We start from the raw sequence: 16,360 nt of genomic DNA, 5'->3' as shown, positions 1-16,360 counted from the left end.
GCATGTGATCCGAGCTAATGGGACATAAGGGGAATTGCCTGGTCTGTGTATGAGGTGTATAGGGTGTGACAGGGTTCTGAGCCCACTGTCAGTGCAATCCAGACATGCCTGACGTATCCCAGAACAAGGACCTGCATTGCATTGTGGGCAATGGAAGAGCAGCAGAACCCTGATGAGGCCATCACTCTGCTCCTGTCGGCACATTATTATTGGCTCGCACTTTGCCAGTCCTGCTGTACAGGAGCTAGTATAAGTACCTACACTGTAACGTGCATGGGGGGGATCTCCCCTCTGCTTTCTGACAGCTGGTGTCCGTCTCCATCAGAATACTGAACAGTGACTGCAACTGATTGGCTGCAGTTTTCCACATGGCTCCTTTGACAAAAGTTGACTTTTTGCGGTGCCAGCAGGGCCACACACAGGGGCGTCCCGAGGCAAGGTGTCACCCGGGGCTGGTACCTGGTGACACCCCGGAGTAACGACATTGCGTATGAGGATGTCACACGCTGCTAACTGCCGGCGGCCATCTTGGTGATGGACGCCGGGAGAGATCGGAGGGGACATTTACCTGGCGGGATAAGGTATGCCGCCGGGTCCCCTCCTCTCTCAAGCAACTGCCGGGCTCTCAGTCCATGACCAAGTGCCCAGCTTTTCAGAGGGGGTGACACCAAAATGGTTGTCAGTCTTTTTGGTGTCACCCCTCCAATGGTGTCACCCGGGTGCAGGGGTGCACCGCACTGGCCACAAACCTCTCGAATTTTGCAATAGACCAAAATGCGAGCAATGCATGGCCGTCTTTAGACCTTCTGCTAATGTTTATTTTCCTGTCTGGGCCTTAAAGTAGAACTGAAGCCAAAACATTTTAGGGAGGGTTATAAACCCCATTGTTTTCACCATTGGGCAGATTTCCATTCATTTCCTGTCTGATGACCATAACAGGAAGTGAGAGAAGATCCCTCCAAAGCTAAGGAATTCCCTGGTGGTCAGCAGAACACGTGTCTCCGTTGGAAGATTTCCCATCTATTCTTGTTCTGGTGACAACCCAAAATTTGGTATTTTCTATCACTTTCGTCGATGGCTTGGTCTAATCTAATACCACCCCTCTGCACTGCATCCAAAAATAAAAGGTTTTGGCTTCAGTTACACTTGAAGGTCACCGTGAAAACCTGCTTCTGCCATTTCCTGTATGGGTGTCGCAAGGACAGGAAATGAGGGAATGTATCCCCAATGTGGTCCCAGAAATCTTAGGGTGTAACCCTAACCTTACCAACACTAAAAGGAAAAATCCATGCCTTCCACACGAAGCCGTACCTGTTGTTGAGGTCGTCTGTATACAATGAGGACACGATGATCATAACAGGAAGTGGGGTGAGAGGTGAATTGTCGCCTTGTAGTTTGCACAGCGTGAGGGGCGGTCAGACGCGGCGAGGAGTGAGAAGAACGGGGAGAAGGAGCCACTTTGTCAGCCATGGATGATGGACACACCAGAGGACCTTCCCGGCCCCGGGTGTAGAGTTCGGAGTTCAGGGGTCACCGGATGAATTATTTACTACAAAACAAACACTCCAGGCTCAGCCGCCGGGCTCGTGTCCTCCGCGCTCTGTGCCAGTTGTCTCCGGCCCAGAATCCTTTGCCAGGAATCCCGAGGCTGAGCGCCACAATGAGGAGGAACCTGTGTACAACCGACACGCAAACGCGCCGAACAAATGTTCCGATTGTTGGCTCGCAGGATAAAAACGCTCATCATAACGGGGACGCATGAGGACAGTAGCATGGGAGCCGCCATTACCGAGCTTCTTTAAAGTGCAAGTTACCTGGCCCACCACCCTCTACCTGGAACCAGCCTGAGGCACTTTAAGGGCCCATTTCACACCACATCCAGATTACCTCGGGACCCAAAATGCATCCCAATGTATCCCTATGCTATTTCTGGGCTCTGTTCCCACCAGCGCAGTAGTGCAAGCGAGGTCCGAGCTCCTGATGCGTGCTGGTTTCAGGTCAGTGGCTCCAAGTATTGAAGTTATTGTATGAGCGTGACTGCCAGACAGCTAGCATTTTCAGTAGGTTGTCTGTCAGCAGGGGCAGTCTTCGTATTCCCTTCTATTAGACCCCCACCCCCACCCTCCGTGTCACCTTTTCCACTTAAAATTGTCCGTTCAATTCCATATCACGCTTGAATGACAGCTGAGGAACCAGAAGTGATGCAATCTGCGTCACTTCCGGCTTCATTCAGCAGGGAGGAGATTGATGAAATATTTTTTTTATTGTTTATCCGATTAACCGATTAATCGAACTTAATAATCAGCTAACTAATCGATTTTGAAAATAATCGTTAGCTGCAGCTCTAAATGGATGTTCCCCGGTCTTTCTCCTCTCTACCAGCCGACACCTGTGATGCCGGTCCCAGGCATGCCAGGGAGCAAGGAAGGGGGTGTCAGGTGGGGGGGAGCACTCTTCACCGGCCCCATGAAAGCGGTCTGGCGGCAGCTCGGCCACCAGAATCTCTTTCAATGTACAGCCAACCGTCGGCTTTACACAGCTAAACAGAGTCCCGGCGGCGGTAACATACGTCGTTGGCAGTCAAGGGGTTAAAGGACTTTTTTAAGCTGCAGTGATTGATCTCTTAATGGAAGAAATGGCTGCCGGTGGTGTGAGCTACATAAGGAGTATCTAGTAGGGTTCAGTCGCACACAATTGACACGTTGAGCAATCATGTAATAATAAAGAGGACCTGTTCTGTGGCCAGAAACGAGAAGGCAAAAGACGAGTCATCGGTGTTACCTGTGATATTCCTGCAGCTGATCTTTTCCCCATTACATAGTTTAACATGGCTTTTCCTGTACTGTTTCTGTGTCGGGGAGCGTCTAGGCGCGGGAAGTGCCCGGCTATCGGGAAGCACTTGGGCGCAGGAAGCCCCGGCTATCAGGGAGCGCTTGGGCACAGGAAGGGCCCGGCTATCAGAAGCACCTGGGCGCGGGAAGTGCACGGCTATCGGGGAGTGCACGGCTATCGGGGAGCACTTGGGCACAGGAAGGGCCCGGCTATCAGAAGCACCTAGGCGCGGGAAGTGCACGGCTATCGGGGAGTGCACGGCTATTGGGGAGCGCCTGGGTGCAGGGAGTGCACGGCTATCGGGGAGCACCTGGGCGCAGGAAGGGCCCGGCTATCGGGAGCACTTGGGCGCAGGAAGTGCACGGCTATCAGGAGCACCTGGGCGCAGGAAGTGCACGGCTATCAGGAGCACCTGGGCGCAGGAAGTGCACGGCTATCAGAAGCGCCTAGACGCAGGAAGTGCCTGGCTTTCGGGACGTCCTAGGCGCAGGAAGTGCCCAGGTATCGGGGAGTGCCCAGGCCAGGGAGCGCCTGGGCGCTGGAAGGGCCTGGCTATCAGGGAGCGCCTGGACGCAGGAAGCGCACGGCTATCAGGAGCACCTGGGCGCAGGAAGCGCACGGCTATCAGGAGCACCTGGGCGCAGGAAGCGCACGGCTATCAGGAGCACCTGGGCGCAGGAAGCGCACGGCTATCAGGAGCACTTGGGCGCAGGAAGTGCACGGCTATCAGGAGCGCCTAGATGCAGGAAGTGCACGGCTATCGGGAGCGCCTGGGCGCAGGGAGTGACCAGCTATCGGGGAGCGCCTGGGCAGACAAAAGGTGCGTCTTTTAGGTTCCCTCTTGGGTACGATGAACCTTTCTAGATGTTTGATAGTAAATCTTTGTTTTTAGCGTTCAGGCCCATTTATTGGCTTCCACATGTGAAGTGGGCACTGTAGGGATTTTAGGGGGCGATGCTGCTGATTTAGGAAGCCCGATATTCTTCGCCAACTGTCATGGAAGCAAAAAGTAAAGATTCGGTACAGATGATGAACACACCGTACGTATATAAATGTCGTTCTGTCCGTCCTCCTTCCATTGTACGTCTCCTTTATTCCGGAGCATTGCGGGCAGAATCCAGGTCGCACCTGCTCCCCTCTTACTCCGGAGTACTCCTTAATGGATGGCGTCATTCTTTGTTGCCATGACGACGAGCCTCGGCCCTCCAGAGAGCAGCTGACGAGCTATTAGAACGTCCTCGTCTCACTCAATGAGGACAAAGTAGATACCTGAGCTGTCCCCGGGGAGGGACCCGCCGCAGCATCGCGTATTATCTGCTTTTCCTAACTGCTAATTGTTTTGTTAATTGTGAAGAGACGGCGACGGGCGTCTATTGCCCGGCAGGGGCCCCAAAATGTATCTAAACCAAAGAACAAAAATGACATACATTGTAACTTTATCGTAGCATTCGTTTTATTCCTGTCATCCGGTGATCCTGCCAGTGACACACTTCCTGTCCGAGGGGGATCGCGCTCAGTCGCCGTATTGTATCTATGGAGGAGCAGTGTTGTCACTCTAAGACAGGGGTCTGTGGTTCAGAAATCTGTTCCAGTGCGCACTGCCTGTGCCGATCGAATTTCTGGAAGGATCAGCAGGCATTTTTGCACTTATATCAGAAATATCCAAACACTCCAAGTTTTCTAGTTTACAGAACAAAAGGGAGCCAATCGAAGTCAATTCTTTGGCTTTACAAGGAAATTGACTTGGATTTGGTTGCTGTGTGTCACACAGGCAGTTTCTGTTTCAGACATTCTCGTATATAGAGGTCTACTCTTTTAGCTATCCCTGCATGCTCGTCGCCCCCTATCCCTGCATGCTCGTCGCCCCCTATCCCTGCTCCTGCCGTAAAAGAAAGACGGGCTGCCCGGAAGAGCGGACTCTGGTGCCGCGATTTTGGCGCCGGTTTTCTTTTGTCGCAATAAGTTTACCCTTCGGAGCAGTGGATCCCGGCACAACAGGATGAGTATGCTAACATAGCCCATCGCTGTAACCATAGCCTACACCATCTGCTCCCTATACTTTCTCCGTTTTTGTTGCCCCGATGACCGTCCCTGTACCACTGTTACCCACCCACAGTTGTATATTTTGTGGCATGCCTCTGCCCCATGTGACAGAGTTTGGGTCTGGCGATTGGTCAGCAAGGCCTCATATAGTGTGGGAAGGCAGGCAGGGTGTCACACGTTCCTGATACTTGGAATTATCAGGATTTTTGCACAGATGGTTAGGCACTCGAGGTTGGGGGAGGGTTTGCATTTTTGCATTCTAGATAAATAAAAATTTGGGGGGGGGGTGGGTTGCTAAAGCCCAACTCCAGTTGCCCAGCAGTTCTTAAAACAAAAAAAGCAGCTAGCTTTCTATACTGGCTTCCTCTCTGGTGCTGTTCCCCATGGACTCGCTGCTTAAAGGTCTAGTGTCAATCCTTTTCTGTATTAAATTACACCCGGCACCATTAGGGTCTTTTTCTGTGAGCTCAAGGTGGCTTGATGATGTACCCCAGCCGGTGGGTCCTTGAGGTCCAGGGATCACAGGAGAACGCTGCAGAGAACAGCACCACGTCATTATGTGGCACCATCCTGTGCAGCATTTAGGACTGCTCACTGCTAAGGAAGGAAGGGCATTAGTGGTGTCACATGTGGTGCCACACCAAACACCAATGGAAAATAGGTATAAATCATCAGAAATTGTTTTAGTAAGTGGGGGCGGCCCGAGTTTTAGTGTTTTAGGTCGGAGTTACTGAAATGGTTATTGTTAAGGTTGCTGCTAGTTGGAGGGTTTGGGGTTCACCTTGCATCTTTGCAGAAGGGTGAGTGTTTAGGTACCAGCTAATGAGAGGGTAAGGGACTAAGCTCAGGCAGTCAGGAGGGTTAGTGTTTTGGGCCACAGGAAAGGTAAGCTCTTGGGTTTAGACAAAAGGGAGCTCTAGCTTTACAGTTGCAGTCAGCAGGAGAGGGTTGGCGCTAAGGTTGCGCCTGGTGGGAGGGTTGTCGCTAAGGTTGTGGTCGGCGGAAGGGTTAGCAATAAGGTTGCGGGAGGGTGAGCGCTAAGGTTGTGGCCGGATGGGAGGGTTGTCGCTAAGGTTGGTGCCGGTGGGAGGGTTGGCGCAAAGGTTGCGGGAGGGTTGGCGCTAAGGTTGCGGGCGGCGGAAGGGTTAGCAATAGGCTTGCGGGAGGGTTAGCAGGAGGGCAGGCGCTAAGGTTGCGGCCATCGGGAGGGCTGCCCCTAAGGTTGCGTCTTATAGAAGGGCTCGTATAAAGGCAGGTATGGACAAATTTCAATGAGCCAGCTTCATTGAAAACAACTAGAGGAAACCTGAAAAGTTAGGTGCCAACTCTCATTTTTAAGGAGCATTGGCGACCTGGCCCCCGGGAGGACTAGCATAGCTAGTGTTTTAAGGTCGCCAGGGATGGGCAAGCCTTAATGTTTGGGCCACCAGGCGGGTTGGTGTAGACAATCACTCTTGAGCGGTGGGAACCAATATCTGCCCCTCTCCAAGCTCCTGCTGTTGAAAGGCTTGTTTAGGTGGGGCTGACATTTCTGACCACCTGATTTACCTGTCTGTCATGCTTGCCACTGGCCTCATTATATTTTGAAACACTGACCTGGAACAAGTAGGCCGACCAGAAAAGTCTGCCCAGAGTCAGAACTTCTTATCTGCATACATGTTCCATCTTGGTGACTCCCAACATTTTGATGCCAGAAGGTTGGCTAGACAGCTGAAAAGTCGCATTTTCAGAGCTTGCTATTGCACTTCCTTCATACAGGTTCTTTAATTTCCCTCTATGAACAGATGATTAAGGAACTTGGTGGGTTGTGGAAGTACTTCTCGCTTGTGTGTTCTACTCCTCGCATGGATGAACTGCATTTCCAAGCAAAGTCCACTTTCAGGACCTCTGGCCATGTGTATCCAACGTTCAGAAGGAAGCTGGGAAGTCCTAAAAGTGGACTTGAAGCCAGTACTTCAGGACCACACAGTTGAGTTATTATATTGCACACATCACCCTTGTGGCATTTGTGTATTGGGAAGTGATGGTATCATTACAACTGATGCATTATCCAGGTAGGGCAGGAAAAGACCTCCTACTAAGAATGTTCTTCATTGTACTGGAGGGATCTGCAAACTCTGCTTCAGGTTTGACCTGCATTTGTTTTCTAATCATTGTACGATGCTCGCGTCTCACTTTGTGTTCTTCCATTTAATCTTATTTCACATGATGGTGGCGCCTAACATTCGGCTATCTCGCAGTTAGAGCCGAGCGTTAATGGAAGTTATTTTACGTTTGTCTGGCTGATGGGAAGAGCACTGCTTGTGTCATGTTCATAGATTTGTTCTTCCAGGGGCTCTGCCAGGACCATGGTGATGCCAGGTGGCCACATATACAGCATTAACATCTCCTGCTACTGATATTGATCTTGTAGAATAACGTGTTATTATCTCCTTGTAATTGTTTCTTTTTTCTTTTTTCCCTACATGTGTCTTACACAATACAACAGAGAAGAAGAAAATGAGGTAAGAATATAAACTCCAGTTATACTACCATACCTGCAGGAGCTTTTTACTAAAAATGTGTATTTATTTGAGCGAGAGACTGGCAGGAGGTTGTAGGTCGGTGATCATTAGTAGGGAAGGGGGCATGCCGTTGGTTAGTCGCGGTGAAGGGGAACATCATTGTTCCTTTATGGTGAAGGGGTATGTCGCAAGTCACTGCTGGGGAGGGGGGGGTACGTTGTTGTGGAAGGTGTGCTTTTGTGTTCAGAGGGTAGATTGGTGTGCTGCACTGATGGGGAGCAGAGTAGATTGGTGTGTACTGGTGGAGAGAGGGAAAATCGGTGTGCTAAACTGGTGGGTAGGTGGGTTTGCACGGGTGGGGAGGGGTTAGGTGGGTAACCACTGATGAGGAAAGGTTAGGTGGGTGTGCACTGGTGGTGGGGAAGGGAGTACTGGTGGAGAGAGGGAAAATCTGTGTGCTAAACTGGTGGTAGGTGGATGAGCACTGGTCAGGAAAGGTTAGGTGGGAGAGCACTAGTGTAGAAAGGTTAGGTGGATGAGCACTGGTAGAGAAGGGGTAAGTGGGTGAGCACTGGTGGGGAAGGGATAGGTGGGTGAGCACTGGTGGGGAAGGGATAGGTGGGAGAGCACTGGTGGGGAAGGGATAGGTGGGTGTGCGCTGGTGGGGAAGGGTTAGGTGGGTGTGCACTGGTGAGGAGGGGTTAGGTGGGTGTGCACTGCTGGCGGGGAAGGGGTAGGTGGGTGTGCACGGTCTTGCACTTCATTCACTTCAACCTCAGGATATGAGATAAACTTAGAATAATCACGGTGCATGTAATGTTACCCCAGAGACCCAATTTCACCTCCCTTGTTTCTTTGTATCATGACTGGCTGCATGTGCCAGTATGTGCAGTCATGGGAAGATGTCGGGAAATGTAAAATAGTAAGCATTAAAGCTCAACTCCCGGCAGTTATAAAATGGGAATGTTTATAATTTTCCTGCACATTTCCTTATTAAGAATTAATCAGAATCCACAAAACTTGTTTTTCCTTCCAGGCCAAGAATGAGGGCGCCTCAACACCTGGAATCGGCAAGTCGGCAGCTACCTTCAAAAGCATCTCATCCAGCAGATTCCTGCCGAAGGGAACCAAAGCAAAGGTTAATTTGGAGGAACAGGGACGCCAGAAGGTCTCGTTCAGCTTCAGTTTCACTAAGAAGACCCTTCAGAACAGATTGCTCACTGCTTTGACTGTAGAGAAGCAGAATGACGTGCAGAATGCGGCCGGCGGTTTATCAGAACAAAATAAGCCGAAGACTGAGGGCGCTGAACCCAGCGTGAACGCTTTTGAAATTTCCCCTCCGAAACCGAAAGTGGAACTGGGAAAAATCCATTTTAAGAAGCATCATCTTGGCGTTACAAGCAAACTACCAGCACCCCCACCTCCACCCCCACCACCTGCTGCAATTCCGGTTGCAGTGCCTATGTCACCCATACTTTCAACACAAGGAGCGCCACCTGATCATTCAAAGTTTTCTCCATTGTCCGAAGTTGTATCACCAGCTACCATCCTGGCTGTTGAATCGCCTGAAAAAGCACCATCCAGTACTCTGTCTTCATTATCGTTGACTAGCACAAAGGACAATCGAGAGGACTCCGCGGTCTCTGTTGCGGAAAGCTTAAGCACTCAGGTGGTTGACGAAAAGGCAGAGCCCATCCCTTCGAAAGATTATTCCCATATTGGGAAAGGCGAAAAGATTTCAGTCAGTGTACAAATCGTTAAACCAAATCCCAGCCCTGAAAAGCCCAGCTCTAAATTAAAGCCGCCTCATTCTGAGACGGCGGTGGTTGGTTCAGAGTCCGACGGAGATTCTGTACAAACCTCCTCCAGCCACCGATCACACGAGGTCAAAAAGGCAGCAAGTAAAGAAAGAGACCCAAAAAGGACCTCGGTGAGTTTGAGAAGGGACGACGGCGGAAAATATTCTTCATCGAGAACAAAGTCTGTGAAAGAAGAGAAAGATGAGAAACATTCAAGCTATTCCAGGTCCGACAGAGATTCAAAGTACTCTTCCTACTCGCGTTCTAAGTCAGATCGTGACAGGAAGCGAAGCAGGTCGCGGTCAAGATCGAGGTCGATCTCTAGATCTGATCGAGGACCAAGAGGCAGTTCTTCGTATTCCAGATCTGAACGGTCACATTATTATGAGCCCGATAGACGGTACCATAGAAGTTCCCCCTACAGAACAAGATATTCTCGCTCGTATGCCGACAGCAGGGCAAGAGACAGCTCCGACTCGGAGGATGACTACAGGAGAACTCATTCCAGATCGAGCGACCCTCGAAGGCCCTCATCGTCCTCTCATTCCTCCTCCTACAGAGATTCTAGGACTTCTTCTTCTGCGCATTCAAAATATGACAAAGATCCCAAATTAGACTCCTCTTATGACTCGGACCGAAAAGGAAGGCCGTCGAGCAGAACTGAAAAAGACATCAAGTCCTCGGATAGAGAATCTAGTAAAAAAGTTTCTCCTCAGAGAGAAGTTGACATGAAATCGGCATCTTCCCATTCTAAAGCCGAGAGCAGTGCAAGTTCTGCTAAATCAAATTCTTCCAAAGCATCGGATGCCAAACAAGAACATGCCGGCTCGGGAGGTAAAATTTCCAAATGGGATTTGGAGAAGAGACCTGAAGAAAAAGAGGGGCACAGCCTTGTCAGAAGAGATAAAGACCAATCTACGTCCAAGGACGGCTCCGAATACAGAAAAAGCGATCTCCAGGATTCTCCACCTGCGCGATCCAGAGATTCTGATCGTTCTCGTACGGCAGAAACTGGATCAGCAAGTGGTTGGGAATCCAAGTGGAGAGGTTTTTCTACAGCGCCATTGTTTGAAGGCCAAAGAAAAAGCCCTATTCTCGTCAACGATAGTTATTCACCTGAGCACACATGGGAATTCGTCACTCTCAGCTCCACAGACGATGTTCCTGCAGATGAGCAATCCGATGTGTCACAGTCTGAAAGCAGTAGCGGAGACGTAACTTCTAATACAGAGTTGGAGAAAACCCCTGTAGCTCACAGTGAAGGCGAACAATGCAGTGTTGTGGAGCCGGGTGATGGAACACCTCATCTGAATGGGTTAGGCCACGATCATGGCAGCTCATCAGTCTTTTCAGATCCCGATTATAAGCCTGTCTCTGTATCGAGGTCAAAAAGTTGGAGAGTCTTGGACGTCAGCATAAATGAGCCAGTTCCTTGCCATCCTTCAGACAAAATAGATATTTTCTTTGACCATAAATTGCTAAATTATGAATCAGTTCAAGAAGATGACAATCATGCTTTTATAGACTCTGAAGCCAAGCCAACTGTTACAGTTTTGGCTCCAGAAAGCCTAAATGTGTCCCGAACTATGTCTACTGACGAAGATTTTGATTCTGTGCAGGAAATCTCTAATGTGTGCACATCGGGGAGCAGTGACGAGCAAAACAACACTTGTGGTGTACCTCCCACGGAGCCTTCTGCTCCAGAAACACCTGAAAGTGATTATTATGTCATTAAGGAAGAGACCGCTGTCACCAGTAACGTTATGATTGAGTCTCCTAGCCACAGTCAGGTTTCGACTTCATTGCCAAACTTTGAAAAGGACAATGTAGATACTACTTGGAAAAATACGGAGGGAGAGGAGGACACCCCTGTCGTCCCACCAGAAGCTCCAACGGAACAGATAGAAGTTCTAAAGGCTAACTATGAGTCTGATGAGGAAGAGGATGGTTTTGAGAACTATAAGGTCCAAAGTGTTCACTCTTCAGATGAAGAGAAAAATGAAATTGCCGCCGACAGCAGCAGACCTGCAGTGAACTTTATAAGTGCCGTCAGGGCCTATTATTCCGACACAGAAGAGAGCGCAAGTGAAGAGAGTGAATCAGATGATACGGATTCTGATGACAGTGGGCTCCCCAGGAACAGGTTGCAGTCAGTTGTGGTAGTCCCCAAAACCTCCACTATAAGCATGGAAGAAGACAATCTAGAGTCTTTATCCCCAAGTCACCAAGAAAGGACAGAACAATCTTATGATAGAAATGAAATTGGATTGCCGGAAGGCCACACTCCGGAGCAAATGGAACACAGAGTCGTTGATCAAATAGATAGCAATTCCAATATGTCAATAGAGGAAGAACCGACGTGTGCTCCAGAGCCGAGCTCATTTCAGGATGCAGAAATGACTGTCATTCCGGATGAGGTTTCAGAGCAGAGACTTTTTATTTCCGTTAAAGATCTAGAACAGAGCGCCCCTCAAGTTAATGTTTCTACACCAACTACACAGTTCGTAGCTCCTGTTAAGATGCCAGAGGAGGTTACCAATCCTGCTCAGTCTTTAGAACCTTTCCAAGTGCCAGTTCCAGCTCCTCAGGCAGCTCCCATCCATATTCAAGCATCCGAGTCGGCTTCAGCCCCAGTTCAAAGAACAGAGCCAAGCTATGTTCCAACTTTGCAGGTAGATGTTATTTCGGTGAACGTGACTGAGCCAGACCCCATTCACGTTCAAGAGTCGCAATCAGAAGTTGTTTCTTTACAGGTACCAGAGACTGCAATTGTGCCGGTTATGTCCACGGAGCTAGGTCCCCGCAATACTGTAGAGGAGATTCCCATTGCTGCACAAGCCCCACAGCTGACTCCCATGGCGGATCAAGCCCCACAGCTGACACCCATGCCAGATCAAACCCCACAGCTGACTCCTGCACCAGATCAAACCCCACAATTTGCTCCCTTTCCAGTACCAGCTTCACAACCATTTGCTGTCCCATTTGAAGCACCACAACCCTATCCTTCTCCAGTTGAGGTCCTCCAACCATATCCTGTTTCATTTGATGTACAGCAACTATGTTCTGCTCCACGTGAAGCTCCTCCACGTGAAACCTTTTCCATTCAGGTGCAACATCTAGATAGTGTTTCAGTTCAGGCCCCACAGCCATGCTTGACTGCATTTCCAGGTCAAGTTCAACAGCTGGGTGCATTTACTTTTCAAGCTCCTCAGCACGGGGCATTTCCAGTTCATGTACCACCACCACCGAGTCCTGTCCCAGTTCCAATACTACCATGCCCTATTCCTGTTCATTCTCCACAGCCATGTCTTGCTCCTGTTCAGTCCTCGCAACTGGGCGTTGTTGCAGTTCATGCCCAACAACCAGACATTCCCCAACCGCCTAATGATGCTGATGTCAGCACCAGCCATTTTGTGTCCTCTGAACAGTGCAATAACGGTGAGATGTCCACTAGATGCAAAGAAGTGAATATACTTGGCCAAACCAAATCGGCTACTCATCAGCCCGCTGCTTCAGTACCTTCCAAGCCTAGTAAATTTGAATCAAAATCTCTATATACTCCTGCTGAGAAACCTGACAGCCGGCAACCATCGGCGTACAGCCATGGAACAGGGGCTGGGGACTTTTCTAGAGCTGATGGTTTCCAGGCAGCGGAAGACCTATCAGATCTTGGCTGGGACTTCTCTCAGCCAGAAAAGCCAAGCAGCACTTACCAGCCGGCAGACAGCAGTTACATGTATTGTCGGTACCAGCAGGGCAGTGGGGTCTGTGAGCCCTCACATAATTATGGTGAGAACAACCGTTATTGGGATCCTGGATGCCACAACCAAGGTCCCACCTACAACTACGTAAAAACCGGCGTTCCCGTTCCCGACTCTCTCACACATTGTTACAATGAAGATGATGACGATGTCGACGAAGAGGATATTGGTTGGGAGGACGACCAAGGCCACCACCAGGTCAATAAGCTGTACTACGACCGATCGAAGGAATCCGGGTCCGTGCAAGCTCACGAGATCAGCAGCAACTCTGCGAAAGAGAACCTGCCGCGAAACGAAAAGAAGGATCACCTGGGCAGGGACAGGTCTGAGATGAAAGAAAGGGGGCCACCCAAAAAACGGCGGCAGGAGCTGGAGTGCGACTCCGAGAACGACGCGGAAGCCCTGGAGAGGAGGAGATTGAAGGCCGAGGCTGGCTTGTTGGAATCCGCTGGCCCGAAGCCAGTAAAACCCGGATCCATCTGCCCAATGGAGGAATTCAGAGATGCTCAGCACTGGAAGGACTTTTCCAAACAAGGAAAAATGCCGCCTTATTTTGACCTCATTGAGGAGAACGTTTACCTAACTGAAAGGTAATGTGTAGAATCCTCTTATTATATTCTTTTACAATTACCTTCACTTTAATTTGCTTTGAATATTTGAAAGAACAATGTCTGTTATCAGTATCGGCTTTTTACCAAAAATAGTTAAGTTTCAAGAGATTTTCCTTCACTTCCTGTCCTGTGGATATAGCAGGAAGTGAGAGGAAAGCTTTCCACAGTGAGGTAAATTCCAACATAGAACCGGACGGGTCTCTACTTTGCACGATTTCCCTTCTATTCCTGTTGTGGCATCCGCTACAAATTTTTTATTTTTTTTCCCCACACTGTCCCAGTGGCAATGGTCCCCAAAAGAAACGGAGTAAATCTGCCCAATGGGGCCACAGACCACAGTTAAAACTTGACAGGGGATCTAACCTTCCCACTCCATGCAAAATTGTAAAATACATTTTGTTTTTAGCTATATTTAAAGCTGGAATGGTTTGCATAAGCCAGCCTGGTATTTGCCATTTCAAATTGCAATAACCTGTAGCAGGCTGGCTATTGCACCCGCCCACCACTTGCTGTGCCCTCCTCCCAGCGTGTAGGCGAGAGCTAGGGTATCCAACCAACTAATAATGATGAGAATAGTTGACCAACTATTCTCATCAATTATTGTCGATTAGTTGGTTGCTATCGATTTAGTTGGTTGCAATATTAGTTATAGTCAAAACGTCAGTGCTGGAGATAGGAGAGTAAATGATTGATGTAATTAGGAGGAGGTTATACCCCTAAGAAGAAGAAAATGCTTCTTGAAAATGGTGTCTTCTATCTACACATGCAGATCCGTGCGGCACGTGCCGATACCGCACGTTCCGCTTTCACAATATACATAGTCCGGGGGCAGGTCCACCTCAAAGGGTAACTAACAATATTATGACAACTTGTTTTAAAGAATTGTTTTATCTCTTTTTACTGAGACGCCACAAATATTCCAATTGATAAATTGATTTTAAAGGAGAACTATGAGGCGAGTGATTTTCACTCAGCCTCGTAGTTCAAGCCGACGTGTGACAATGAGACTGTCACAGGTCGGCTCAATAGATCGGGAAGTGAGTGAACAAATACCGTCGCTCGTTCACTTCTCGATCCTGTCCCTGCAGAGAGCCGTGACTGTCACTCACGGCTCCCTGCAGGGATTCCCCCTCCCCTGTCCGATCCTCCAGCGCTGACTAGCGGAACGGACGGGGGAGGGGGCGAGTATAGCTGGCTCTGCCTCTAGATAGGCAGAGCCAGCTGTCACTCACGCAGCTGGGTGGATCTCGGACAGTAATGTCGGGATCCGTCCCCGCTGCGGCGGTCTCAGTATACCGCGAGCTGTAGCCAGCCATATACTGAGCTTAGGGTGACAGGAGGACGCTAGTTTGTGTTCTCCCGTGACCCTTAGAACTATGGGGAAAAGCCCTGACCTCATAGTTCTCCTTTTTTAAATTCCCGCATTGTGATTTTCACTTTTGTATTTCTGTTTTCTGCACGCCGAGCCTTTACAGTGACTACATTCTAATAGTTATTGAAGTTGCAGTGACCTCTGTCTTGCAGGAAGAAGAATAAGTGTCACAGGGACATTAAAAGGATGCAGTGTGAGTGTCCCCTGCTCTCTAAAGAGGAAAGGTCGCAGGGGGAGGTCGCTTGCGGAGAGGATTGTCTCAATCGGCTGCTCATGATTGAATGGTAAGTACCTGTGCCTGTACTGGGGTCATTCGTGGTAAATCATTACTACACACGGCCGCCGGTGCAGATCTGGTGTCATGTGCTGGTATTGTATAAAGCTGAGTTTATGACATTTGCTGGGAAATGCTCGGGAGTGCTCGCACCTTGCACACGCTGCTTCAGCACTTCATCTGTCATGGATGTTTCTATACAGTCCTGATATGGAGCTGCACAGAAATACTGCTGGCTTTCTGGCTCTCCATTCTTCTCCCAACACTCTGCCCTCCAGAAAGTTACGGGCTGCCTTTCGGACCTGGCCACTCGCCTGGAGCAGTGCAAGTGTCTGGTACCAGGAGTCACAAAGAGGCAGCTTGCAGATAGGACTGCTGCATCCCAGGACCACCAGTCACTCCCTATAGAGTAGGGATGCACCGATACTGTTTTTTCGGTATGAGTAGCGTGTGCCCCTCAGGAAGACAAACAAAAAGGTACCTTGTCGCACTCCTTACCAGAAAAACCCAAAGTTGAATGAGGGGGGGGGGGGGGGTGCTTGTGGTGACCTGCGGATGGCGCCGCCACACAGCATAAAGATGAATAAATGTCACCAGCACACGTGTGCTGGTGACATTTATTCATCCCAATTATCAGGAAGTCGGGCCGTGGATCATGACCCGGCTTCCTGATTGCCTGGCGAAAGAACACTTGCTGAGCCTGCCTGGCTTCCTGACCAATCCAGAAGCCGGGTGGCGAGTCAGGAGGTGCCGTACGACTTCCTGATTGGTCAGGAAGCCAGGCTGCCTAGCAACAAGTGAAGCCGGGCGGCACGTCATGACCCACTTTCCGGCTTTCCTGATTGGCTAGGAAGCCGGCTTCACTTGCTGGGAGACAGCGTGGCTTCCTGACCAATGAGGAAGGAGGGAGGCGGCGGGTCATAATCCTTGCCCAGCTTCCTGATTGGAAAGGAAGCCGGCTCCATGCTCCCTCGACACTGCTGGTCAGAGGAAGATCTCTGACCGAAAGTTCCGGTATCTGAGCATTTGGGTGAGTACGAGTACTCGCCCAAATACTCGGAATCGGCACCGATACTAGTATCGGTTACAACAAAAGCAGAAAGATACCGGGGTTTGTGAGAGATATGACACCGTGGCTTGAAGTTTGATAAAACAAACTTCAAG

At 49.7% G+C, this 16,360-nt stretch overlaps 1 protein-coding gene across 1 annotated transcript in view; it reads left to right on the top strand.

The window, feature by feature from the left end:
- Nucleotides 1-8,241: 8,241 nt before the first annotated feature.
- LOC108802337 (histone-lysine N-methyltransferase SETD2-like) overlaps nt 8,242-16,360 on the top strand; it is a gene marked incomplete at its 3' end in the record, with an annotated part of 15,764 nt that continues 7,645 nt past the window's right edge. Inside the window, exons 1-3 of the mRNA XM_018574201.1 lie at nt 8,242-8,301; nt 8,416-13,529; nt 15,075-15,206. Of these exons, the coding sequence (XP_018429703.1) occupies nt 8,242-8,301; nt 8,416-13,529; nt 15,075-15,206 (5,306 nt within the window). The remainder of the gene's footprint in view (nt 8,302-8,415; nt 13,530-15,074; nt 15,207-16,360) is intronic.

Source organism: Nanorana parkeri, unplaced genomic scaffold (assembly GCF_000935625.1).
Source record: "Nanorana parkeri isolate BGI_ZX_2015 unplaced genomic scaffold, ASM93562v1 scaffold2807, whole genome shotgun sequence".
Lineage (NCBI taxonomy): Eukaryota > Metazoa > Chordata > Amphibia > Anura > Dicroglossidae > Nanorana > Nanorana parkeri.
The sequence above is the reverse complement of the archived record's forward strand: the minus strand, read 5'-3'. Positions and strand labels throughout refer to the sequence as shown.